General features: G+C 43.7%; 1 protein-coding gene across 8 annotated transcripts in view; it reads left to right on the top strand.

Moving 5' to 3' along the window:
- The window catches only part of ADD1 (adducin 1), a 93,629-nt gene that overhangs the window by 18,480 nt on the left and 48,161 nt on the right, over positions 1-26,988 (top strand). For all 8 annotated transcript variants that reach the window (XM_050792275.1, XM_050792279.1, XM_050792274.1 and 5 more), the window contains exons 2-3: positions 17,859-18,073; positions 24,681-24,843. In XM_050792275.1, coding sequence (XP_050648232.1) covers positions 17,879-18,073; positions 24,681-24,843 — 358 coding nt within the window. In that variant the 5' untranslated portion in view covers positions 17,859-17,878. The remainder of the gene's footprint in view (positions 1-17,858; positions 18,074-24,680; positions 24,844-26,988) is intronic.

The following is a 26,988-nucleotide window of genomic DNA, read 5'->3' as shown; positions in this document are numbered from 1 at the left end:
GAAATCTCCTTTTCTTTCTTTTCTTATTGTCCTACCTCTGGGAGTTGTTTGTGTGAGCTTTAGTCTCTAAATCTAGCCATCAAGAGGCAGACATAGTAGTTACTTTTGCTTTATCAACTTTGGGAATTGACGTAATTCTTGGAAACATAAGACCTTCTTAATTCAGAGATACAAAACCCCATTTGATATGCAGATTGTCCATTTGCTGTCTAGAATTTCCTTGTGAGTGGCGAACTTGTAAGTGAAATTTGGAGTGTTTTAGTTTGCTGCTGTACCCCAAGGGTCTCTTCAGTGGGACGTCAGTTGTGATTGAATGAAGCAAAGCAAAGGGTTTTCTTAGTCGTATGCCTTTAGAAACCAAACTTAGATTAACATTGTTAGTCCAAAATGTTAGATCTGGAAATGTATTTGTTCTTTAATATGTATTAATTGAGAGACTATTACGGTGACAGCTCTGTGAATACAGTAGTGAATGAGACAGGCAAGTTTCTTGTCCTCTTGGGAGTTTTATTATAATAGGGGAGATAGTTTATTTCTGACAGCAATACTAAGAGTTAACACTTGGCCGGGCGCGGTGGCTCAAGCCTGTAATCCTAGCACTTTGGGAGGCCGAGACGGGCGGATCACAAGGTCAGCAGATCGAGACCATCCTGGTTAACACGGTGAAACCCCGTCTCTACTAAAAAATACAAAAAAAAAACTAGCCGGGCGAGGTGGCAGGCGCCTGTAGTCCCAGCTACTCGGGAGGCTGAGCCAGGAGAATGGCGTAAACCCGGGAGGCGGAGCTTGCAGTGAGCTGAGATCTGGCCACTGCACTCCAGCCTGGGCGACAGAGCTAGACTCCGACTCAAAAAAAAAAAAAAAAAAAAAAAAAAAAAAAAGAGTTAACACTTAAGTACTTCCTATTTGTCAGCCACTTACTCTAAGCGTTTTACATGCATTAACCTGTTATTAAACTCATAATTCAAATGTGGAAACTTCCACCAGAGAAGTCAAGAAATCTTGCCAAGGTTACAGAGTCAATAAGTGACTGAGCTGGAGTTTGAACTCAGGCAGTCTAGCTCCAGAGTCTGTGCCCTGATAGTGATAAGTGCTTTGAAGGGTAAGAAAACACAAAAAGTCCAGGGTGATTTGAGAGAGCTGGGAGTGGGGACTATTCTAAATAGGGTGGGCAGGGAAGCAGACTTTAAAATTTAGAGGTGAAATTTGACCGGCAGCCAAACTGATAAGGACTAAAGCATTCAAAGTAGCTGGAATAAATTATTTGTTCTAGGCAGAGAGGACAGCAAGTACAAAGACTGAGGCAGGAAGGGACTGGGGGTGTTTGAGGACAGAAGGGAGACTGGTGTGTCTGGGAGATGGTGAGCAAGGGAGCGTGGGGGCTGGGGGCCAAACTGGGAAGGCCCTTGCATGTTGGGGTCAAGAGTGCAGATTTTATTCTAGGGGCTGTGGGAAGCCATTGAACTCTTGGCCCCCCAAAGTGCTGGGATTAGAGGCATGAACTACCACTCCCAAATTAGGTAGGGTGTGACATTTAAATATAGTAATACCTTTATGGAGAATGAATTATTAACAGTTTACGAGTTTAGAAGCAGAGAGACAAGACTAGAGATTGAGTCTTATTTTGAATAAGTTAGGTTTGAGTGAACTTTAAATATTCAAACAGACATTTTGTCGGCATTTGGACATGCAAGTTTGGACTTGGAAGAGTTTAGGGCTAGAGATAAAAATTTGGGGTCCATTAGTGTATATAAATCAGTGGTTCTCAACTCTTGAGTGCACATTTGACTCACCTTTAAAAATGCTAATGCCCAGGCTCCATTCCTAGGGATTCAGATTCTGTAGGTCTGGGTTTGGGTCTAGCCATGGTTTGTTTTAAAGCTATCTAGGTCACTCTAATGTATGATGAGGGCTGAGAACCACTGGTGGAGGTGGTGTTTAGAGCCAAGGATGGGCCTGGATCAGTGTAATCCTTTAAGGCAAACTTGTCCAACCTGTGGTCCACATGTGGCCCAGGACAGCTTTGAATGCAGCCTAATACAAATTTGTAAACTTTCTTAAAACACTGTGAGATTTAAGTTCATCAACTATCGTTAAGTGTTAGTGTATTTTATGTGTGGCCCGAGACAGTTCTTCTTCCAGTGTGGCCCAGGGAAGCCAAAAGATTGGACACCCCTGGCTTAAGGCAATGGGATAGCTAGGGAAGAGAAGCAGCTCAGGGTACTGGGCACCCCAGCAGGTAGAAGTTGGATAAAAGAGGTAGAACAGCAAGGGAGACTCACAGCAGTAGCTGGAGAGGTAGGAGGAAAACCAGAAACTGATGTCTGAAAACCAGAAGAGGACAGTGATTCCTGAAAGTGGGAGCAGCTGTGCCAGATGTTGCTGAGAGCTAGTACAGTGAATGCGGTCAGAAGGAATTGAAACCAGCATCACTGAGGAGTGGGTCTCAGAGGTTCAAACCAGGGTTTTAGGAGCTGTGGATTCAAATCCTACCCTAACACTAGTTTTCTATGTAAAATTAAACAGGATGCTCAACTCTTAGCCTCTTTTTATCTTTGCTTATTTACCAAAATGTGACTGAATATCTCAATGCTTAAAGAAGGGAGATGATAAACAGACAGCTTTATTCCCCTCTCCCATTCCCAGACAAAAGCCAATTCTTACCTGGGGTTTTGGCTCTAGCTTTCTCTCTGCCTGGAATGCCTTTCTGGATATATGGATATATGGCCACCTGGCCCAGTGATCTCACCACCTGTTTATCTGTGAGTCCTTCCTCAGCTGTCCCCTTCTCTGGGAGCTTTCCTCTGCTCTTCCTACTTAATGATGTGACTCACCTCCCCACCCGCTGGACTCCCAGTTCCCTACCCATAGCACTTGTCGCCTTCTAACAGACTGTGTGATTTACTTATGTATCATGTTTACTGCCTGGCCTCCCTGCAGAAATGTAAGAAATCTTTGTTTTGTTCATTGATGTCCCCCAAGAATCTGGATTGCTGAGCAGTGCCTGGTCTATAGCAGCCTCACAGTTGGTGCTTGGTAGATACTTGGTGACTGAGTGCTGACTCCATGACAGTGATTGTCATCCTTTGACTCTGCTCCGTTGCATTTGAAAAGTTGCATGGGATCTGCCACTTCTCTCCATGACCCAACTATAGAGACTTCTAAAGTGTAGCTTCTGCCCTCTACCTCTATACTGTCATGCCTATTGAAGTGACTCCATTTTGGTGCCATATAAGTAAGAACTAATACATATGTATGCAATTTGAATCATAATTTTCCTTTGTTTAAATTTATGTTTGGCCTTTTTTTTTTTGCCATTTGTGGCTATTAAGACTTTTCATGATTTTCCCTTCCAAATATCACTTGGAATTTTCATGTTATTATTTTAATTTTTTTGAGACAGAGCTTCACTCTTATCACCCAGGCTGGAGTGCAGTGGCATGATCGTGGCCCACTACAGCCTCTACTGGGCTCCAGTGATCCTCTCACCTCAGCCTCCCGAGTAGCTGGTACTACAGGTGCATGCCACCACGCCCATCTAATTTTTGTATTTTGTTTATTTGTGTTTGTAGAGATAGGGTTCTGCCATATTGCCCAGACTAGTCTCAAACCCTGGGCTGAAGCGATCTGCCCACCTCTGCCTCCCAAGGTGCAGGGATTACAGTTGTGAGCCACTGTACCAGGCTTTACTTGGAATTTTTTTTTTTTTTTTTTTTGAGACGGAGTCTTGCTCTGTCACCCAGGCTGGAGTGCAGTGGCCGGATCTCAGCTCACTGCAGCTCCTCCTCTCGGGTTCACGCCATTCTCCTGCCTCAGCCTCCCGAGTAGCTGGGACTACAGGCACCCGCCACTTCGCCCGGCTAGTTTTTTGTATTTTTAGTAGAGACGGGGTTTCACCATGTTAGCCAGGATGGTCTCGATCTCCTGACCTCATGATCCACCCGTCTCGGCCTCCCAAAGTGCTGGGATTACAGGCTTGAGCCACCGCGCCCGGCCTTTACTTGGAATTTTTAAAGACTTCAGAAATTATTTGAATGTTAATATAGGAAAGTGGTAGTAATAATTAGAAGCAAATTACATATATGAGAAACAGTATTTAATATATTTTGGAAACCAAGTGTTATGACAGGGATCAGAAATTTTCAGTTGTCACTGACACTAATCATTGCAAGAAGCAATTTGGTGCTGTGGAAAGTTCATAGTCTTGGAAGCCAGGATACTTGGTTCTTAGGTTTGTTCAGTAATGTTAGCCACCCTACAGTGAGTGCTGTCTACCAAACACTCTAAATGCTTTCCAGACAGCAGTTTTGATTTTACAGTATCACTCATGGTTGCATTACTACACCTTGTTTTTTGTTTTGTTTTGTTTTGTTTTTTGTTTTCTAAGACATAGGGTCTCACTGTGTTGCCCAGGCTCATCTCAAACTCCTGGGCTGAAGTGATCCTCCTGCCTCAGCCTCCCAAGTAGCTTTGAGTACAGGCATGAGTCACTGTGCCTGGCTACTACAGCCTGTTTATAGATTGAAATACTGAGTTCCAGAGAAAAGATAAGCAAGAAAGAAAAGATTCTGTTCTGATATGAACAGAATCATTTTGGAGACCATGTGGGGCACATTTAACCCCCATACACTGTCAACTAGAGAGTTTGGTTAACTTACTATCTCTACCTTAAGGTAAGACACAGTCTCCGAGGACCTACATTTTATGACCTGTGAGATCAGGATAAGGCTATCCTGCTAAAACACTTAAATAACAGAATTTATGGCCGGGCATGGTGGCTCACGCCTATAATCCTATCTCTTTGGGAGGCCGAGGTGGGCAGATTGCCTGAGTTCAGGAGTTTGAGAACAGCCTGGGCAACATGGTGAAACTCCGTCTCTACTAAAATACAAAAAATTAGCTGGGCGTGGCTGGCGTGTGCCTGTAGTCCCAGCTATTCGGGAGGCTGAGACAGGTGAATTGCTTGAACCCGGGAGGCGGAGCTTGCCGTGAGCCAAGATCGTGTGTGCCATTGCTCCACCCTGGGCCACAGAGTGAGACTCCATCTCAAAAAAAAAAAAAAAAAAAGAATTTATATTGTAAAATATAAAACTTTAAACAAATGTTTGGTATCATTATGCTGCTGAAAATACAATGTTCCAACAGTGTCCTCTGTTCATTTTATACCCACAGTGGTGCTTATTATTTTATTTATTCGAATGCATCTGAGATGCCAAGCTCAGGAGATTTTTGGAGTCCCGCTCTGTGTGCCCGTCTGCCAGGTGGCCCTACACTCATAAGCACTCTTAGGTGTTTACATTTCCTTCCCCTTTCTGGTCAGGGTCCCCGGCTCCCTGTGGAGTCTCCTCTCCAGGAGGTGGGGTGGGAGCTGATGCCAGCAGGGAATGGGGGGCCTATCGCTCTCAGTGATGCTTATTATTTTATTTACGTTCTTAATGGTTTGAGTTTTTGGGTTTTTAAGAGATGGGGTCTTGCTTTGTTGCCTGGCTGGACTTTAACTCCCGGGCCCCATTGTGCCTCACTTGTTTCGTTTTTCAAATTTTATTATTTTGTAAATTTACCTTTTATAAATTAATCTTTAAAAATGTGTGTTTGTGTATCTATGAACAATAAAGGATCTCCTGGTCATCTCTGTCCCCATCCACCCAGCTCTCTCTTCTTCCTTACAAGTAAATCACCATTGTAAGTTTCTTGTATATTCTTCCTGCATTTCTTTATGTAAATACAAGCAAATGTGAATATTTTTCTTATTCTCTTCCTTCCCCCCACAAAAGGTACCATACACACACTCTTTTCTCTTGTTTTTTTTTTTTTTCCTGCCTGACAGTATTTCCTTGTTTTTGTGAAGACTAGACCATCTAAAATTTTGTGTACTCATAATTACTTGATAGCATAAAGACTTTCAAGTCTCCATCAGCTGACATAATTAATTTTCAATGAACACACCTTTGGCAAGTCTTCTTAGGCTTATTTTTGTGATTTTAAATGCTTCCTGCCTAGCTCTAAAAGGAAAACCTGGCACCATCTTCAGAAGTTTCAGAGTTAATGAAGTATCTCATGTTTCAGCCTTTGCGTGTACAGAATAAATATATTTTTCTCAGTACACTTACCCATTGTGGTGTTCTCAGTTTATGAGCCCTTGCTATAATTTTCAAAGCTGTCTTTTATCATTTGTCTTCCAGATAAACCAGCTACTTCACAACTAGGAACTTTTAGTTGTTGATTATTAAATTCTGTCAAAACTGCCTGTTTTTTTGTGGTCAGTATTTTAATCTCCCTTATCTGCAATCCTGCCAAACTTCCCCACCTTCCTCTTCCCTCTAGAAAAATAAAATCCAACTCAAACCATTATTTAGCAAACCACTCTCACAGAGTGAAATTCAGAAAAAATTTTGTTTCAATAAAAAGATTTTGAAAGATTTAATCACTTCAACAAAAGTATAGTTAAAAAATTAAAATATTATATTAATTGAAGAACAGTAACAGTATAATGAGGGAGCAAAAATAGAGAAAGCAGCTGACATTGCCAGAAGATAAGTCGAGTTCTGCTTTTTCCCACATGTGATTGTTCAGGACATGTGGCTCGGAGTATGTGAATTAGTATAGTAGCTACAGCAGAATCTCTCTTGGGTTGTGTTAATTGCTCAATTGCGAGATAGCAGATATATAAAATTATTTCTCCTAGATTCCTCCCCTGAAATCTTAACTGCAGTCTGCTTTGTGGAATTTCTTCTTGAAAAAACTTGTTTAAGAGTATACTGATTGATACTTGTTCATGGGCCATCTGAAGATTCTGGATGTTTTATTTTATTTATTTCATTTCATTTTTTTTGGGGGACAGTCTCCCTCTGTCCCCCAGGCTGGAGTACAGTAGCACGATCTTGGCTTACTACAAACCTTCGCCTCTCAGGTTCAAGCAGTTCTCCTGCCTCAGCCTCCGGAATAGCTGGGACTATAGGCATGCACCATCGCACCCAGTTAATTTTTTTTTTTTTTTGTATTTTTAGTAGAGATGGGGTTTCACCATGTTGGCCAGGCCGGTCTTGAACTCCTGACCTCAGGTGGTCTGTCTGCCTTGGCCTCCCAGAGTGCTGGGATGACAGGCGTGAGCCTCTGTGCCTGGCCTGGAGGTTATTTTAAATAGTATTTTTGGGGGGAATGAAAACAAATTTTGTGAAAATTAGTAATACAGAATGATTTTGTGTTTTTTTATAATTCATTCATTTACCAAATATTTATTAAGGCCTGTTCTGTGCTAAATGATGGGGAGATGATGCTGAACTAGACAGAAGAACCCCAGTATGCCTGCTAGCTCTTCCCGTGTTTACATTTTGATTTTTTTTTTTTTTTTTTTTTTTTTTTTTTTTGAGATGGAGTCTCACGCTGTCGCCCAGGCTCTAGTGCACTGGCCGGATCTCAGCTCACTGCAAGCTCCGCCTCCCGGGTTCACGCCATTCTCCTGCCTCAGCCTCCCGAGTAGCTGGGACTACAGGCGCCCGCCACCATGCCTGGCTATTTTTTTGTATTTTTTAGTAGAGACGGGGTTTCACTGTGTTAGCCAGGATGGTCTCGATCTCCTGACCTCGTGATCCACCCGTCTCGGCCTCCCAAAGTGCTGGGATTACAGGCTTGAGCCACCGCGCCCGGCCTACATTTTGATTTTCTGTGCTGCAATACAGTAGATGAGCTTGGCATTGAGAGTGAGTAGTCTTGGATTTAGGTTTTGAAAAAGCCAGCTATTTATTTATTGTGAGACCTCTGGAACTTAAAACTGACCCAGGCACACCTGTAATCCCAATACTTTGGGGAGCCAAGGTGGGTGGATTGCTTGAGCCCAGGAGTTCAAGACCAGCCTGGGAAACTTGGCGAAACCCCATCTCTACAAAAAATACAATAATTATCTGGGCATGGTGGCACACCCCTGTAGTCCCAAGCTACTCAGGAGGCTGAGATGGGAGGATCACTTGAGCCCAGGAGACGGAGGTTGTAGTGAGCCCAGATCACACCACTGCACTCCAGCCTGGATGACAGAGCAAGACCCAGTCTGAAAAAGAAAGAAAACCCACAAAAACACTGAGTCAGTCTTTGGTCTGCATGTGGAGGAATCTCGTTAGGGTGGTTGGAATTAATTAGTGTGTGTGAGAACGTTGTTCTCTGCAGTGGTCTTTATAGTGTCCTTATACAATTCATGGTCACTTTTCTGGATCCCTCGCATTTTCTAGCTGCATTTTCCTCAACTGGTTTGGGAAAAATTAGGTCTGGAGTTTGGGAGGGGAGCTGTTTTTACTTTACAGGTGAGGTAACTCCATACGTGTTGAAGTTTTTTTACAGGAGTGAGTGAAACCAACCTCTGATTTTTGGCTCAGTACTGACCCTTGGACTGGAGAGTCCTGTTGTCAGCAACAAGAACACAGTTTAATGAGAAGCAATTAAGAGTGCAGTCTCCAAACCACAGTCTTAATTTCAAATTCTTGCTTCTCCTCTTACTGCCTTCCCAACCTTAAGCAAGTAACTGGAATATCTCTCATAATATACCATAGGATTAATTAATGCTGTAGCTAAAAGAAAAACACCAGCTATATAATTGTATAAAAGACTTAATAAAATGTGGACGATTTAGGCTGGGAAGCCGTTAACTAACCATTCATCATTAAAGAGTGAGGAAGCAAGAGGACCCACTTGAGTAGGCTGGGACACTTTGCTGTGGTTCAGTTTTACGTTTTGCTTTTGTTTCTAATTGGAGCTGTTCTGAGACATCCTGATTGTCAGAATGTGAAATGGAGGGAGGAGGAGGAGCTCTGGAGCCAGGCAGCCCGAGTTCAGACTCCAGCAACCCCATTACTGGCTGCTTAACTGTGTTATGCCTTATCTGCAGAAAAAATGAGTTAATACACACAAAGTAAACAGTGATAACTTCAGCTGTGATTATTTGAAAGGTACCTTTTGAGCAGCTTCTTCTGCAAGAGGACATCCGGAGACACAGGAATAGAAATGATCCGATCAGAGTAATTAAAGGCTTTTACTGAGCTCTGAGGTCCCAAACAGGGCACATTCAGTCAGTCTAAAGCTGTGAAGAAGAACCTTCAACATAAGGTAGGTGTTCTCTTTTAGGGTAGTGGAGAACCGCGTCATTAGGCTAGTACTGTAAGCAGTGCAGGGTTAGAACTTATTACATTTGTGCTGTTTGATTTGGGAGATAGTGCCAGATGTTGGGCTCCCTCCTGCCAGTAGATAACGGGGATTTCCTTTGCGTTGGCTGGTGCTGCAGCCTTCCAATATTGCAGGTTTCCAAGTGTTTGTAATGAATTTCTGGCCAGGGTGTCCATGTCTCTTCTGCTCAGGGTGCTGGCCAGGGTGTGTGCTGACTGCTACACTGTTCCCAGCCCTCTGCCTGGATTTAGTCATCAGCGTTGGAGCCCCCAAGTCTGCTTACAATCTTGCTACTCTTTACAGCGAAGTCTCCACCTTCTGTTTCACTGCCTATTTCTTTTTTTTTTTTTTTTTTTTTTTTTTTGAGACGGAGTCTCGCTCTGTTGCCCAGGCTGGAGTGCAGTGGCCGGATCTCAGCTCACTGCAAGCTCCGCCTCCCGGGTTTATGCCATTCTCCTGCCTCAGCCTCCCGAGTAGCTGGGACTACAGGCGCCCGCCACCTCGCCCGGCTAGTTTTTTGTATCTTTTAGTAGAAACGGGGTTTCACGGTGTTCGCCAGGATGGTCTCGATCTCCTGACCTCGTGATCCGCCCGTCTCGGCCTCCCAAAGTGCTGGGATTACAGGCTTGAGCCACTGCGCCCGGCCTACACTGCCTATTTCTTGACGATGCAGTTTCATTTTGGATGCAGACCTCTTGGAGCCCTTTGTCCCAGGGAAGTTAGATGTTCCTTGTAGCAAATACCTTACTTCAGGAATAAACAGAGTCTCATTTGAGCCCCTGCTATGTATAAAACACTCCCCCAGGGCCCTTGTACAAACATGAGTTAGAAATGTATTGTTCCTGTATTTCACAGGCCCACAGACCAGTGATGGAGCAAGCATGTACCCAGATAATTTACCTGCATATGATTTGGTCCTGTTTGAAAGTGGCCATGGGAGAGGTGGGAATGGTGTATGTTGACACACAGGAGGCCAGGTGCCAGGCTTCGGGCGTGGGGAACCTTCATAGAGCAGGAAGCATTTGAGTTGGATATTGAGAATCAGTGGGGGCTGAAAGGTTTAGAATAGAGAGAACAGTTAAATTAGGTCATTAAAAATGTGTGGAACACCTGCTGGGTGCCAGGCACTGTGTGTAAAATCAGGGGAAGGTTGACTGCTCTCACTCTGCTGTCTGTTCTGTGCTACTCCCTAAAGCTCAGCAGGGGTTTATTCACCAGGTGACTGCTGCCTTCCCCAAGCCACCTGGCAGACACATGTTTCACCTCCGAAATCATCTCTGTGAAGCTTTCCTGGCAGCCCCTCTGTATGAGTTTCCCAGGGCTGCTGTAACCAAGTGCCACAGACCAGGGGCTTAAACAACAGTAATGTGTCATCTCAGTTCTGGAGGCTGGAAGTCTAAGATCAGGGTGTGGGCAGGGCTGGTTCCTCCTGAGGCTGAGGGAGAATGGGCCCCATCCTCTCTCCAGCTCGGTAGTCGGCAGTCCTTGGCATTCCTTGGCTTGAGGAAGCACTGCCTCAACCTCTGCCTTCATCTACACTTAGTTCTCCCTGTGTGTGTCTCTTCGTCCACATTTTCCATTTTATAAGGACAGAAGTCATTTTGGATTAGGTCTGCCTTGTGGACCCCATCTTAATGAATTATATCTGTAGCGACCCTGTTTCCAAATAAGGGCATATTCTGTGGAGCTGGGGGTTAGGGCTTCAACATGTGAATTTTGGAGAGTGGACACAATTCAACTCATAACATCCTCTCTCAGTTCTTTCTACCTCCCACACATGGACACTTTTCCCCTGCTGATATACTGTAAGTACAGTTCTGTCATGCACCAAGAGAATTTTGTCTGTCATCTCCTACTCTTTGTATTTTTTTTTTTTTTTTTTTTTTTTTTTTTTGAGACGGAGTCTCGCTCTGTCGCCCAGGCTGGAGTGCAGTGGCCGGATCTCAGCTCACTGCAAGCTCCGCCTCCCGGGTTCACGCCATTCTCCTGCCTCAGCCTCCCGAGTAGCTGGGACTACAGGCGCCCGCCACCTCGCCCGGCTATTTTTTTGTATTTTTTTAGTAGAGACGGGGTTTCACCGTGTTAGCCAGGATGGTCTCGATCTCCTGACCTCGTGATCCACCCGTCTCGGCCTCCCAAAGTGCTGGGATTACAGGCTTGAGCCACCGCGCCCGGCCTACTCTTTGTATTTTTTAATCTCTGGTGCCTTGCATGTAATGTGGAAAATGTCTCCAGTGCAAGTATATTGTGTGTCAGGAGTTAGAAATAAGGGAAGATACTGTAGAGATCACCCCTCTTCTTGGTCTCCTATTGACAATTCCAAAGGCTCTCTGGAGTTGGGTGCCAGGTGGCCAAGGACTAGCGGGGGATACCACTTTCATTATCTGCTGACTTTTCCCCACGGAGCAGTATTTCGTTATTAGCTGACAATCAAAGAGCATTCTAATGGACAAGGTCCTTTGGGTCCTCAGCAGGCATTTTTCACAGAGGCTTGCTTTAATGGCTCTCTTCTTCCTTGTTTCAGCCTTAGGTTTTCATGTTCTAGCTTTAGGGACTCAAAAGTAAATCATGTGAATACTGGGAATAGTTACCATTAGCAAAGATGTCTGTGCCAGAAGGGAGATGCCAATAAATAATTGAATCTGTCCAAAAGTTTCAGAATTCCCTCATTATATATTTTAGAGAAGCAAACATTTGTCTGGTTTCTGACCTGAGGTTTAGTTACACATTAATAAAGATGGATTATCCTGGGGCTGCAGTGCGTCTGCTAAGAAAAATATTCCAGCATACCGTACTTTGTTATTTCTGGGTCAGTAAATAACGTACTGGGCAGAGTGGTGTTTTCTGGGACATTAGAAAAGGGATGTTATTTGGACTAATTAGTGCTGTTGCATCAGGATTTTCTTCAATGCCATTTAGCAAACCAGCTGTCCTTAGTCTGTCCAGCTAGCAAGAATTTGTGTAACGCAACAGGGTACTTTACAGTTTTCACACTTCAAATATCACATGAGGGGTTCTTCACTAGGCACCTGGAACCCAGTCTAGCAAAATTAGAGGAAAGGCCCTAAGGAGATTTATCTCTGTTAAGAGAAAAAGTTAACATTTTCAGGCTAAATAGTTGAATCTACTAAAGATAACAAATAATGTCGACTATCTCAACCCTCCAAAGATTGAAGAGTGTTAGGATTGTCATTTGTGTTTTTTTTGTGGGGTAGTTGAATAAAATTGGGCAGCTAAAATTTTCAGTTCCATGTGCCTCCTAAACAAAAATCAAAATAAGTAGTTTGTGAAGTGACTGCAGACAAGATAGGAACTGTGCTGCATGCTGTTTTTTGTAAACAGATGACATTTTCTTTTCCTTCCTTCCTTCCTTCCTTCCTTCCTTCCTTCCTTCCTTCCTTCCTTCCTTCCTTCCTTCCTTCCTTTCCTTTCCTTTCCTTTCCTTTCTTTCCTTTCTTTCCTTTCTTTCCTTTCTTTCCTTTCTTCTCATCTCTTCTCTTCCTCTTCCTCTTTCTCTTTCTCTCTTTCTTTTTTTTCTTTTCTTTCTGCGGGAGTCTAACTCTGTCACCCAGGCTGGAGTGCAGTGGTGCGATCTTGGCTCACTGCAATCTCCGCCTCCCGGGTTCACGCCGTTCTCCCGCCTCAGCCTCCCAAGTAGCTGGGACTACCTGTGCCTGCCACCAGGCCCAGCTATTTTTTTGTATATTTAGTAGAGATGGGGTTTCACCGTGTTAGCCAGGATGGTCTCGATCTCCTGACCTCGTGATCCCCCTCCTTGGCCTCCCAAAGTGCTGGGATTACAGGCGTGAGCCACCGTGCCTGGCCAACAGATGACATTTTCTAACCAGGCACATGCCATCCAATTTACCTGTCGATCATACCAAAAGCAGCAGAACTGAAGGGGAAAAATGATTGTTAAACACATTGAATTGCTTTTATGTCATTTAAGATAGTTGGTTTAAGTGTCTTGACTTTTTTATATTTGGAAACATTAAATAAAAATGGAAATAAATTTTTAAAAAAGGGATGTTAATCTTAAGATAGCTGTTCATCCTGATCTCAGTAGTATCAGTCTGAAAAAGCATGCTGAAATGTCTTCATCTGCCGGGCGCAGTGGCTCACGCCTGTAATCCCAGCACTTTGGGAGGCCAGGGCGGGTGGATCACCTGAGGTCGGGAGTTCGAGACCAGCCTGACCAACATGGAGAAACCCCGTCTCTACTAAAAATACAAAATTAGCTGGGCGTGGTGGCGCATGCCTATAATCCCAGCTACTAGGGAGGCTGAGGCAGGAGAATTGCTTGAGCCTGGGAGGCGGAGGTTGTGGTGAGCCGACATTGTGCCATTGCACTCCAGCCTGGGCAACAAGAGTGAAACTCTGCCTCAAAAAAAAAGAAATGTCTTCATCTGAAGGCAGGCAGAGACCAGCTCATGTAAGGTCTGGAGGTGCTTTCTTCTGAGAGCAAGAAGAATCATGGAGCGTTTCAAACACAAACGAAGTAGACAGCACGGTGTGATGAGTCTTGCACTAACCTTCATCCAGCGTCAGTGATCAGCTCATGGCTAGTCTTGTGTAACTTCATTTCCCCTCCCCCCACATACGTTTTAGGAGCATTTCAGATGTCATTTTATCCAGAAACATTTCTGTATCAATATAATCATCATAATACTACACCTAAAATGTAAAACTAATTTCTTAATGCCATCAAAATCTAGCTAGTGTTCAAATTTCTAGTTGTCTCAAATGTCACTTTTAGATTTTTATTTTACAGTTTGTTTCAATCAGGATCCTACTAAGGTCCACATATTAGTTCTCAGATTTTAAGCAGAGGAGTGAGTGACATGATCTGACTTACATTAAAACTCTCTAGGGCCAAGTTTTAGAGAATGGATTGCTGTGGGGGTTGTTAAGAGGCTGGAAGTAGAGAAACCAATTAGGAGGCCGTTGAGTGTCCAGGGAGGTGAGTGATGACGACTTGGATTTGAGTGACATCTGGGGGAATGGGAGATGTGGAGGAAGCAGATGTCACTTGGGCAGGTCATACTTATTTGTCATGGTTCATCCAGACTTTTTTTTTCTGTTGTCTGTGTTTATTTGAAAATATTGTTCCCAAAGATTTCATTAATTTAGCTATCAATATATTGTTGATGGTGAAACCTTAAAATGTATTGCATAAGTAAAAATAAAGCAACATTATAGAATACTGAGATAAACATTCATCCGTACTTTAATCAACTTACTCAAATTTATTCCAACTTATTTGCCATTATATCATCTTGCCAGTGTATAATTATAGCATTACATAATAGAATAAGAAATAGTTTTCCCCTTAATATGTTTTACTCTTTTATCTGAATTATGCTAAAGAGTCTCTATAGTTACATGATATTGTATTGAGCAGATTTTAATGTTTATGTTACATTTATTTATCTGAGACAGTGTCTTGCTCTGTCACCCAGGCTGGAGTTTAGTGGTGCCTTCATGGCTCTCTGCAACCTTGACCTCCCAGCTCAAGTGATCCTCTCTCCTCAGCTTCCTGAGTAGCTGGGACTACAGGCGTGTGCCATCACTCCTGGCTAATTATTTTGATGTTTTTGTTGAGATGCAGTCCTTACTATGTAAGCTAGGCAGCTTTGAACTCCTGGGCTCAAGTGATCCTCCCGCCTCAGCTTCTCAAAGTGCTGGTATTACAAGGCATGAGCCACCACACCTGACCTGTTCCTACTTTTAAAATTATTTTATTTTATTAGTTTAAATTTATTTTAAGATACTATGAAAAATGTTCCAAAAGTTTGTTTTTTGCATGTTTTTCCCTTTCTCTCTCTTTTTAACTTTTTTATTTTATTTTATTTTTTTTTTAAGATGGAGTCTTACACTGTTGTCTGGGCTGGAATGCAGCAGTATGACCCAGCGCATTGCAACCTTTGCCTCCCGGGTTCAAGTAATTATTGTACCTCAGCCTCCTGAGTAGCTGAGATTACAGGCGCGCGCCCCCACACCCAGCTAATTTTTGTATTTTTAGTGGAAACGGGGTTTCACCATGTTGCCCAGGCTGTTCTCAATCTCCTGAGCTCAGGTATCCACTTGCCTTGGCCTCCCAAAGTGCCAGGATTACAGACATGTGCCACTGTGCCCAGCAAATAATAATTTCTTTGTAGAGATTTTTATTTGAAAATGAAGTTGATGAAACCTGAAGCCATAATTTATAAAAATGAAGGACAGGTTTGTACTTCAAAGTAGAATTGTGCTTAATCTTGATTATTGGGCTCAGAATGTGTATACTTTGATTTTGATTTAAGTTTATAGACTTCCTTATTGGAATGGAGCATGTATATACCTGGTGTGCAGTCTTTATCTTATCCCATTCACACAGCAATTTGTAACTAGGGGAAAGTAATACCTGCCTTATCTCAAATATGTTGTTCTTACAAAGATTCCTGTCTTTCAATATCTTCTGGGAACCCGGAAATAGCTATAGTTACCTCTAAAATATACCCTCATATCCTTATTTACCGATGAAAATGGCTTACAGTTGGGACTCAATGATTTTCTTTGGTCTTTTTTTTTGAAACACTGAAGCAGAACATTTTTATTATTGGCTCAGAATGTTCAGCTTCAATTACATCTAATGAAATATTACCAGATAACTTATTGTTTTGTTCTTTGGTCATTCTTTCGGAAGGTTTACAATAAATGGAGTGAGTAGCCAGATTAAATTAAACAATTTAAAGGATATAAATAGAGAAGAGTAAATTTCAGAGATTCCACTTAGGCTGGGCTCATGCCTGTAATCCCAGCACTGTGGAAGTCCGAGGCAGGAGGATCATTTGAGCCCAGGAGTTTGAGACCAGCCTCATCTCTACCAAAGAACTAAAAAAAAGTAGCCAGGTGTGGCGACGTGGGCCTGTAGTCTCAGCTATTCAGGAGGCTGAGGCAGTAGGATCACTTGAGCCCAGAAGTTCCAGGCTGTAGTGAGCTATGATTGCACCACTGCATTCCAGCCTGGGTGGCAGAATGAGGCTCTGTCTCAAAAACAAAGAGAAAAAAGATTCCACTGAGGTCATTAGTTCATTTATTTTGTTTTGATGTTTAGTTCCCAGTTGTTTTCATGTTTTGCCTTTAAGTTCTTGAAGTAGTGGTTGGGCGTGGTGGCTCATGCCTGTAATCCCAGCACTTTGGAAGGCCTAGGCGGGCGGATCACCTGAGGTCAGGAGTTTGAGACCAGCCTGGCCAACATGGTGAAACTCCGTCTCTACTAAAAATACAAAAATTTACCCAGGTGTGGTGGCACACGCCTGTAATCATAGCTACTCGGGAGGCTGAGGCAGGAGAGAATCACTTGAACCTGGGAGGCAGAGGCTGCAGTGAGCCGAGATCATGCCATTGCATTCCAGCCTGAGCAACAGAGTGAGACTGTCTCAAAAAAATAATAAATTAAAAAAAAGACAAAAAGAAATACTGCCACTTTAAGCATGATATTTTTATCTTTCACATTTAGAACAGAAATATCAAATTGATCTTTTTTTTTTTTAAAAAAAAAAAAAGCTAATTTCTTCAGCTGATTCTTTGGTTGTTGGTTCCACAATAAAAATATCTTTTTTGCATAACAAGCTCTACTCTATAGGCTTGCTGTCCAAAGTGTGGTTCAAGTTCAGCAGCATTGGTATCACTTGGGAATTGATGAGCCATGCAGAATTTCAGGCCCCTCTCCAGACCTAATGAATCTTAATTTGTGTGCTAATTTAATTCCCAGGTGGTTCATATGCACATTTGAAAGCTAACAGGGCGTGGTGGCTCATGTCTGTAATCCCAGCACTTTGGAAGGCCAAGGTGAGAGGATTGCTTGAGGCCAGGAGTTTGAGACCAGTTTGTGCAACTCAGGGATACCCCCATCTCTACAAATTTTTTTTTTTTTAATTAGCCAGGCATGGCAGTGCACGCTGGTAGTCCCAGCTGCTTGGGAGGGTGAGGTGGAAGGATCACTTGAGCCTGGGAGGTTGAGGTTGCAATGAGCTGTGACTGGGCCACTGCCCTCCAGCCTTGGTGGCAGAACAAGACCCTGTTCCCCTGTCCCCGAGAAAAGAGTGTAATGTCAGTAGCCATATTCACATAATTGTAAAATTGAGCCATCTTGGCATGTTAGGTTATTAACAAACTGAGCATCTTGACATTGCCAGTACCTGCCATTATTCTTTTAACCAGAAAGGAGCTGTTAGGGAGGAACATTTACCATTATGTGAGTTGTGTGTGAGCGGCTTCTCTTCTGTTGATCTGTTTGGGGGATCCTTTGCAAAAGCACTGCTGGTACCTTATGGGGAAAAAAAATCAGAAATCGAATTCTTTTGGAATAAACTGCAGATCTTGTCTATATGGGACAAATCATGTCTGTAAAGAATTACGTGGTCAAAAGTTTACTGTTTAGTTCTTTTTGGGTTTTTCAGAGGACTTAATTGCTTTGTTAGATTGTTCTCTTGTTCTCTTCTTTGGAACAATGGCTAGGACAAAACACACCATTGGTTAGTGGGAGGTGGTTGATCAGCCATGTGCCTCTGAGGCCACAAAGAAGCCTCACAGGTCACGGTTTCCACTGTCACTTGGTCATTGCATCCTCCTGTTGAAGATTGTGTTTACCAAGCTCATGTGCTCATCATGAAACACTGTTAGACATTGATTTGAAAACAATAATTTCTTTTATTTTGATTCTGTAGGAACCTAGAAAGATTGTACAATGAATGGTGATTCTCGTGCTGCGGTGGTGACCTCACCACCCCCGACCACAGCCCCTCACAAGGAGAGGTACTTCGACCGGGTGGATGAGAACAACCCAGAGTACTTGAGGGAGAGGAACATGGCGCCAGACCTTCGCCAAGACTTCAACATGATGGAGCAGAAGAAGAGGGTGTCCATGATTCTGCAAAGCCCTGTAAGAAGAGAAGTCTTTTCTCTGACCAAACGTCATCTTTCCTTTTCTCATACTTCAGGTCTTATGCCCTCTTGTATAAGTGGCATAGTTCATTGATCTTATCACAGGAAATCAGTGCCTTGAGTATATGTATATGGTTGTTGAAAGAATTCAGTTTAGTTCATGTTATCAGACAACATAAATGAAAAATCTTCAGTGTCGTAAAGGATAGGAAGTGTTAATTTCTCCTTTTTACTCTTGCGACTTTTCCAGAGGGTCTTTATATATTGGGGCAATTTTAAAATTACAATTTAAAAAATACCTAGCTTAGGCTGGGTGCGTTGGCTCACGCTTGTAATCCCAGCACTTTGGGAGGCCGAGGTGGGTGGATCACTTGAGGTCAGGAGTTCGAGACCAGGCTGGCCATCATGGTGAAACCCTGTCTCCATTAAAAATACGAAAATTGGCCAGGCGCGGTGGCTCATGCCTGTAATCCCAGCACGTTGGGAGGCCAAGACAGGTGGATCACGAGGTCAGGAGATTGAGACCATCCTGGCTAACACGGTGAAACCCTGTGTCTACTAAAAATGCAAAAAAAAAAATTAGCCAGGCGTGGTGGCGGATGCCTGTAGTCCCAGCGACTCGGGAGGCTGAGGCAGGAGAATCGCTTGAACCCGGGAGGCGGAGGTTGCAGTGAGCAGAGATTGCCACTGCACTCCAGCCTAGGCGACTGAGTGAGACTCCGTCTCAATAAATAAATAAATAAATAAATAAATAAAAATACAAAAATTAGCCTGGTGTGGTGGCACATGCCTGTAATCCCAGCTACTCAGGCGGCTGAGACAGGAGAATCGCTTGAACCCGGGAGGCGGAAGTTGCAGTGAGCAGAGATTGTGCCACTGCACTCCAGCCTGGGCGACAGAGTGAGACTGTCTCAAAAAGAAACCAAAAAAACCCTAGCTCAGTCCTGGGTATATAGTAGGCCTTAACAGTACCTGCTTATTGATTGATACCTTTAGTTAGAGTCAGCATTTTGAGTCATAGTCATGCCCAGCTGAGTGTTTTCCAGATTGCACCTTTCAGTCTAGTAGTTGTATCTGCATAGTTTTCTCATGTTGATGCTGCTGGCTTTGTGTATGCTTCATCCTTTTTTGTCCCTTCTTCTGATTTGTTCTCACTATGCCCCTTCGTATCAGGGGAGTGTCATTTGGCAGCAATTTATTGATTTTCTTTTTTTTTTTTTTTTTGAGACGGAGTCTCGCTCTATCTCTCAGGCTGGAGTGCAGTGGCGCGATCTGGGCTCACTGCAAGCTCCGCCTTCTGGATTCAAGCCATTCTCCTGCCTCAGTCTCCCGAGTAGCTGGGACTACAGGTGCCCGCCACCACGCCTGGCTAATTTTTTGTATTTTTAGTAGAGACGGGGTTTCACTGTGTTAGCCAGGATGGTCTCGATCTCCTGACCTCGTGATCCACGCACCTCGGCCTCCCAAAAGGATTACAGGCGTGAGCCACCGCGCCCGGCCTGATTTTCTTAAAAAAAAAAGTTGTTGATGTCTCTTATGTGCTGTGTAAGGACTGGGGATTTATAAACTAGACATACAAGGCCTTTAGTAGATTTGTTTAGTAGTTGTTACTGAGGTCTAACTTACATAAAGCACACAAATCTTAAGTATATAGCTTGGTGAATTTTGACATAAATGTTGCTTGTGTAGCTACCCAGATAAGTCTTGGACTTTACGTTCTAGTTGAAGGAAATAAACAATAAAGAACAAGCAGAAGGGCAATGCAGACAGTAGTAGGATGATTAGATTAAGTGTGACTGTGGTCAGAAAGGCTGTTCTCAGGTGGGAAGGTTTAATCTGAACTCAATGACAGGAAGGAGCCAGTCTTTCAAGAATCAGGGGGCTGGGTGTGGGTGCTTGGCTGGGCACGGTGGCCCACGCCTGTAATCCCAGCACTTTGGGAGGCCAAGGCGGTAGATCACTTGAGCCCAGGAGTTTGAGACCAGCCTGGTGAAACACCATCTCTGCAAAAAATATAAAAATTAGCTGGGCGTGGTGGCGTGCCCCTGCAGTTCTAGCTGCTCAAGAGGCTGAGGTGGGAGGATCACTCAAGCTGAGGCTGCAGTGAGTTGTGATCGTGCCAGTGCACTTCAGCCTGGGTGACAGAGTGAGACCCTGTCTCCAAAAAAAAAAAGGAGAAATGTTCCCGGCTGAGGAACCAGCTAACATGAAATTCCTAGGATAGGGATGGGCTTGATGAGCCCACAGAGGCAGAAGGCAGACAATGTGGTTCAGCCTGGGAGTGGCAGAGTGAGGTGCAGTGAAGTTGGAGAGAGAGGAGGGAGCAGATCCTGGAAGGCCGTGTTTGCTGAGATTGAGAGTTTCCATTGCATTCTGTGTGTGGCAGTCATTGGAGGGCTGCAGACAGGGAAAGGACAAATAGAATTTTAAAGAAAATTAATCTGGGTTTGGTTTAGAGAAAAAATTGGCTGGGGCAAGAGAAAAAGCTGTCTTCCAAATGAGAGATCATGGCAGCTTGGGCCAAGATGGCGTAGTAGAGGGAGGAAGAGGTAGATTTGTATGGCTTTCATTTTGAAGGTAGTGTCAATAGGACTTGCTGATGGATGGGATGGAAGAAGTGAAAGGGAAAAAAAGAATTAGGATAGCACCTGGACTTTTGGCTCGAGCAGTTGTCTTACATAAAAACAGCAAGAAGCTAAGTAAAAATGACTTGGGATAGTTGAGAAAGTGATAGCACCTAGTGTGTGCCAGGCGTTGTTCTAGGCACTGGGGATGCAGAGATAAGAGAGTAAAGTTCTTGCCCACAGATGGTTTAGAACACAGTAACCATCAAGGCTGGGCATGGTGGCTCATACCTGTAGTCCCAGTGCTTTGGGAGGCTGAGATAGGAGGATCACTTGAGTCTAGGAGTTTGCAGCTGCAGTGAACTATGATCACATCACTGAACTCCAGCCTGGGGCTTGAGGTTTTGCCAGATGGTTTGGTAGATTTGGAGGTGTTAGCAGGAAAGTGATTACAATGTAGTCATTACAATGGATCTAAGCCAGTGAGGGAGTTCAGAACGGGGAAGTGATCAAAGGTGAGAAGGTGTTAGGGTGATGAATGGATGGAAGAAAGTGTGAGCTGGATGCTAGGAGGGGTGGTTGCAGGGCGCATACTTGGCTTTGGGGTTGAAGAGGGGGCATGGTTACTAGGAATGAGCAGGTGTAGTGCTGACCATGGATGTGGGAGCCTGAGGTGGGTTGGATGCCAGGATCTTTGGAGGAGAGGAGGTCTAAAAGCGGAGAGGTAGGGAGGGTCCCAAGCTGAGAGTATGGATGTTGAACCAGCAAGAGTTACGATCAAAGTGGCACACACAAGGTCCTTAGGCTAGTGACAGCTGGCTGGAGCCAGACGTTAAGATCCAGATTGGTGGCTCTAGGCCCTCACTCAGGACTAAGCTCAGCTCTGTGCCACGTGTCCTTTCTGCACGTACAGGTCATCTGAAATGCTGTTTATGCATAGGGCTCCCATACTGTGGTTTTCTCTTTTTGTGTCTTCCTTACCAAGCTTTAAGTTTCTGGATGGCAAGGACCATATTATTTATCAGTATGTATATCCTTAGCGCCTAAAACAGCACCCTGGTACTTAGTAGTGTGTGTCGAATTGAACTTTCCCCAGATCTGTATGTGGATTTGAAAACCATTGAAATAGATCCTTTGAATTTTCAGACTGAGGGCTCCCGAAGGCAAGGAGCTTTAGCTTTTGCTTTCCCTGTGACCAGCACTGTCAGTGATGTTCAGGAGATGCCATCTGTATCTCTTACTCTCTCTCTTTTTTTTTTGAGATGGAGTCTCACTCTGTCACCCAGGCTGGAGTACAGTGGCATGGTCTTGGCTCACTGCAGCATCCACCTCCAGAATTCAAACGATTCTCCTGCCTCAGCCTCCCGAGTAGCTATGATTACAGGCACGAGCTTTCATGCCTGGCTTTTTGTATTTTTAGTAGAGACGAGGTTTCACCATGTTGGCCAGGCTGGCCTCAAACTCCTGACCTCAGGTGATCTGCCTCCCTTGGCCTCCCAAAGTACTGGGATTACAGGTGGAAGCCGCTGTGCCCGGCCTATCTTTATTTGCACATATCTCCCTTTATCTCTCTTTCTTTCTCATTGCATTGTGCTTTGATAACAAAGATGGCTAAATAATCACCATGTTTTGCTTTTTTTCTTTATTTTTTGCTTGCAGTCAGAGTACCTCTCAGCTTTTCCCTTCCTCATGGATGACTACAAAATATGATCTGTGACATTACTTGTCATGGTTTGGTAAATAGGAGGTCCTCAGAGGGCTCTTGACACATTCTGTTGTACCCTTAATTAACAGCAGTACATGGATTTGTTGTGTGCTTCCCCCAAGTGATAGGTACTCTTAGATTGTCTCTTGGCAATTTCCTGCAATATGTTTTCAGCTCAAGCAGTGACAAACCAGAAGTAAATTTGATGTGGATTAACATCCAGTGAATTTACATGTTCATATTGGATATCATTTATAATTGTTTGACAAGATTTTTTTTTTTTTTTTTTTTGAGATGGAGTCTCGCTCTGTCGCCCAGGCTGGAGTGCAGTGGCACGATCTTGGCTCGCTACAAGCTCCACCTCCCGGGTTCACGCCATTCTCCTGCCTCAGCCTGCCGAGTATCTGGGACTACAGGCCACCATGCCTGGCTAATTTTTTGTATTTTTAGTAGAGACAGAGTTTCACCGTGTTAGCCTGGATGGTCTCGATCTCCTTACCTCGTGATCCACTTGCCTCGGCCTCCCAAAGTGCTGGGATTACAGGTGTGAGCCACCGCGCCTGGCCTCTTTTTTTTTTTTTTTTTTTTTTTTGAGACTGAAGTCTCACTCTGTCCCTCAGGCTGGAGTGCCGTGGCCTGATCTCGGCTCACTGCAAGCTCCGCCTTCTGGGTTCACGCCATTCTCCTGCCCCAGCCTCCCAAGTAGCTGGGACTATAGGCGCCCGCCACCATGCCCAGCTAATTTTTTGTATTTTTTATAGAGATGGGGTTTCACCGTGTTAGCCAGGATGGTCTGGATGTCCTGACCTTGTTATCCGCCTGCCTCAGCCTCCCAAAGTGCTGGGATTACAGGCAGGCGTGAGCCACTGCGCCTGGCCGATATTTATTTCTTTACAGGGTATGTGAAAAAATTATTATTATTATTATTATTATTTTTTTTTTTTTTTTTTGAGACGGAGTCTCGCTCTGTCACCCAGGCTGGAGTGCGGTGGCCGGATCTCAGCTCACTGCAAGCTCCGCCTCCCGGGTTCACGCCATTCTCCTGCCTCAGCCTCCCGAGTAGCTGGGACTACAGGCGCCCGCCACCTCGCCCGGCTAGTTTTTTGTATTTTTTAGTAGAGACGGGGTTTCACCGTGTTAGCCAGGATGGTCTCGATCTCCTGACCTCGTGATCCGCCTGTCTCGGCCTCCCAAAGTGCTGGGATTACAGGCGTGAGCCACTGCTCCCGGCCGAAAAAATTATTTTAGTGCAGGTAGGGAATATAAATCATCTGTATTGTTATAATAGTGATTTTCTATTAAAATCACCATCAATCCAATTGCACTTTTTTTTTTTTTGCCTGATTTAGTATTATTTGATAAAGGATGGATGTTTAGGTTTTTTTTCCACATTTAAAACTAATTTGAAAAGTATTTTGAAGAAAGTACTGCAAAGGATAAAGTAGAATATGAAAAATTACTAATAATTCTATGACTAAAAGGAATACAATGAACATTTTGATGTATTTACTTTTTTTTTTTTTTTTTTTTTTGAGAGACAAAGTGTTGCTCTGTCCCCTAGACTGGAGTGCAGTGGCGCAATCTCAGCTCACTGCAACCTCTGCCTCCTGGGTTCAAGCAATTCTCTCTTCTCAGCTTCCCAAGTAGCTGGGATTACAGGTGCCCACCACCACACCTGGCTAATTTTTTGTATTTTTAGTAGAGATGGGGTTTCACCATGTTGTCCAGGCTGGTCTTGAACTCCTAACCTCAGGTGATCTACCTGCCTTCGCCTCCCAAAGTGCTGGGATTCCAGGCATGAGCCACTGCGCCCAGCCAATGTATTTACTTTTAATCTTTTTCTATCTTTAGGTATGTATTTGCTGTAATATGGAGTGGTTATACTGCTTGATAACATTGTCACTCAAACATATATCAAGAGCAATTTTATGCCGTTTAAGTTTTTTTAGCTTTCCATGTTGAATGCATGCATAGCATTCCCAGTGTATTTTATCAGTCCTCTGTTGATTGAAATGTAGGATATTTTTCCCTTTTATCAATAATGCTGGAATGAACATCCAAATGAATCAGTCTTTGAGCATTTCCTTGAATGTTTCCTTAAAATAGATTCCTAAGAGTAGAATTCCTGTTCAGAGTTTTAAGCTTTTATTGTATTAAATTCTTTCTAGAAAAGAATGTACCAGTTTATATTCCCAGCAGTGATGTGTGAGAATATCCGTTTGCCTTTCCAGCACTGGATGAAAACAAAAAATTGGTCTATGTGATAGCTACTCCTGACCCTCTGCCCAAGGAACAGAAAATAAATGGTGTCTCAGTGTTTTAATATTTTTTACTAGGCTTTCTGTGAAGAATTGGAATCAATGATACAGGAGCAATTTAAGAAGGGGAAGAACCCCACAGGCCTATTGGCATTACAGCAGATTGCAGATTTTATGACCACGAATGTACCAAATGTCTACCCAGCAGCTCCGCAAGGAGGGATGGCTGCCTTAAACATGAGTGAGTAGTTCCTGATTTTTGATATATGTTCTGTAGTTTTCAGGTAAAATTTCCTGAAGATTGCTCATGTGAAATAAATGGGCATATAACTGTGTAACATGACAGAGTTGAGTATTTTGAAAATTAATGTGTTTTCGTTAGTCATAGTAAAACATAGGCTGGAATTCTGAAATCGTCTTGAATGGTGCAGACTCCTCTTTTCTTAGCCAGTGAGACTGTTATTTCCGAGGCAGATGACTTTTTATGTGTCTTCCCAGCCCCTATGTAGATTAAAATAAACTAATCAAATAATGCTTGTGGAGTGGCTTGTCGGTTTTGCCTGGCCAGCATTTCTTACCTGGCATTCTTCACTGCTGCGTCCCAGCTAGTGAGAAAGAGAAATTCTAAAAGAAAAGCCAGAGGAAAAATACTGGATGGGTGAATGTGAGCAAAGAATGGTCAGCTGTGCAAGAATGGAGCTTTGCCATAGTGATCGAGTTTGTAAATGTTTAACATGACAAAGCATCAACTAATCTGAGCCACCGTGTATTGTACAGGATTAGTCTCGGATGGGTCTGGTTGGATAGTCAAGTCCGAGTGCCCAAAATAAGGTACTGGTTTCTGTTAGATCTGCTGACATTTGCTCTTTACCTGTCTCCTCTGTGGTATTCTTAGAAGTTGAATAGCATTCACCAGATCTGATATATATTGTAATTAATGTCGTAGAATATTAAGAATCACATTTAATCCATAGCTGAAGCCTCCATCCTGAAATCACATGGCCACCACCAGTAAAGTTTTCATGTGGATTCTGTTTATTTTGTTGTTGTTTTTGAGACGGCGTCTTGCTCTGTCTCCCAGGCTGGAGTGCAGTGGTGCGATCTCAGCTCCCTGCAAACCACCACCTCCCAGATTCAAGCTATTATCCTGCCTCAGCCTCCCAAGTAGCTGAGATTACAGGCGCGCACCACCACTCCTAGCTAATTTTTGTATTGTAGCAGAGACTGGTTTCGCCATGTTGACCAGGCTGGTCTCAAACTCCTGATCGCCACAAGTGATCCACTTGCCTCAGTCTCCCTGAGTGCTGGGATTATGGACATGAGCCACCACACGTGGCCTATTTCTTCTGTATTAATTAGCAAGAATATTCTGTCAGGAGAAACTTCCCTTCAGTTCTTTCGGTTACCTGGTGGTACAGTTTGTGTAGGAAAGGCAGGATCCCTTTCCAAAATAATAAGTTGGTTTCCAGTCATCCTTCAGTGATGAACAATTAGTTTTTTTTTTAGTATCATTTGAATTTATGGTTTAAACAGTCAGTGTGTTTCACATCATTGCAGTTATTATCTGGATTTGTTGAGAACTTTCCTTCTAAATGGATATTGAATTTTGTGAAATGCTGCTTTTCTCTCTGTTAAAATGATCACCTAGTCTTTCTTCTTTAGTTTGATATGGTGAATTATGTTTATTGGTATTTTTTTTTTTGTTTTGTGTATTTATTTATTTATTTAGAGATAAGGTCTTGCTCTTTCACCCATGCTGGAGTACAGTGGCACGATCACAGCTCACTCCAACTTTGAACTCCTGGGCTTAAGAGATCCTCCACGCCTGGTTAATTTTTCTCTTTTCTTTTCTTTTTTTCTTTTTTTTTTTGAGATGGAGTCTTGCTCTGTCGCCCAGGCTGGAGTGCAGTGGCGCGATCTCGACTCACTGCAAGCTCCACCTCCCGGGTTCATGCCATTCTCCTTCCTCAGCCTCCCAAGTAGCTGGGACTACAGGCACCCGCCACCACGCCCGGCTAATTTTTTGTATTTTTAGTAGCGACGAGGTTTCACCGTGTTAGCCAGGATGGTCTCGATCTCCTGACCTCTAGATCCACCCGCCTTGGCCTCTCAAAGTGCTGGGATTACAGGTGTGAGCCACTGTGCCTGGCCAATTTTTCTCCTCCTCTCCTTTTCTCTCCTCCCCTCCCCTCCTCTCCCCTCCCTTCCCATCCCTCCTTCCCTCCCTCCTTTCTCTTTCTCTTTCTCTCTTTCCCTCCTTCCCTTTCTTCCTTCCTCCCTCCCTTCCTCCCTCCCTCCTCTTTCCCTTTTTTCTACCCTCCCTTTCTTTCTCTTCCTTCTCTTCCCTCTCTCCTCTCCCTTTTTTCTTTCTCCTTCTTCCTTCCCT

This window comes from Macaca thibetana, chromosome 5 (genome assembly GCF_024542745.1).
Source record: "Macaca thibetana thibetana isolate TM-01 chromosome 5, ASM2454274v1, whole genome shotgun sequence".
Lineage (NCBI taxonomy): Eukaryota > Metazoa > Chordata > Mammalia > Primates > Cercopithecidae > Macaca > Macaca thibetana.
This window is presented reverse-complemented; position numbering and strand designations above follow the sequence as displayed.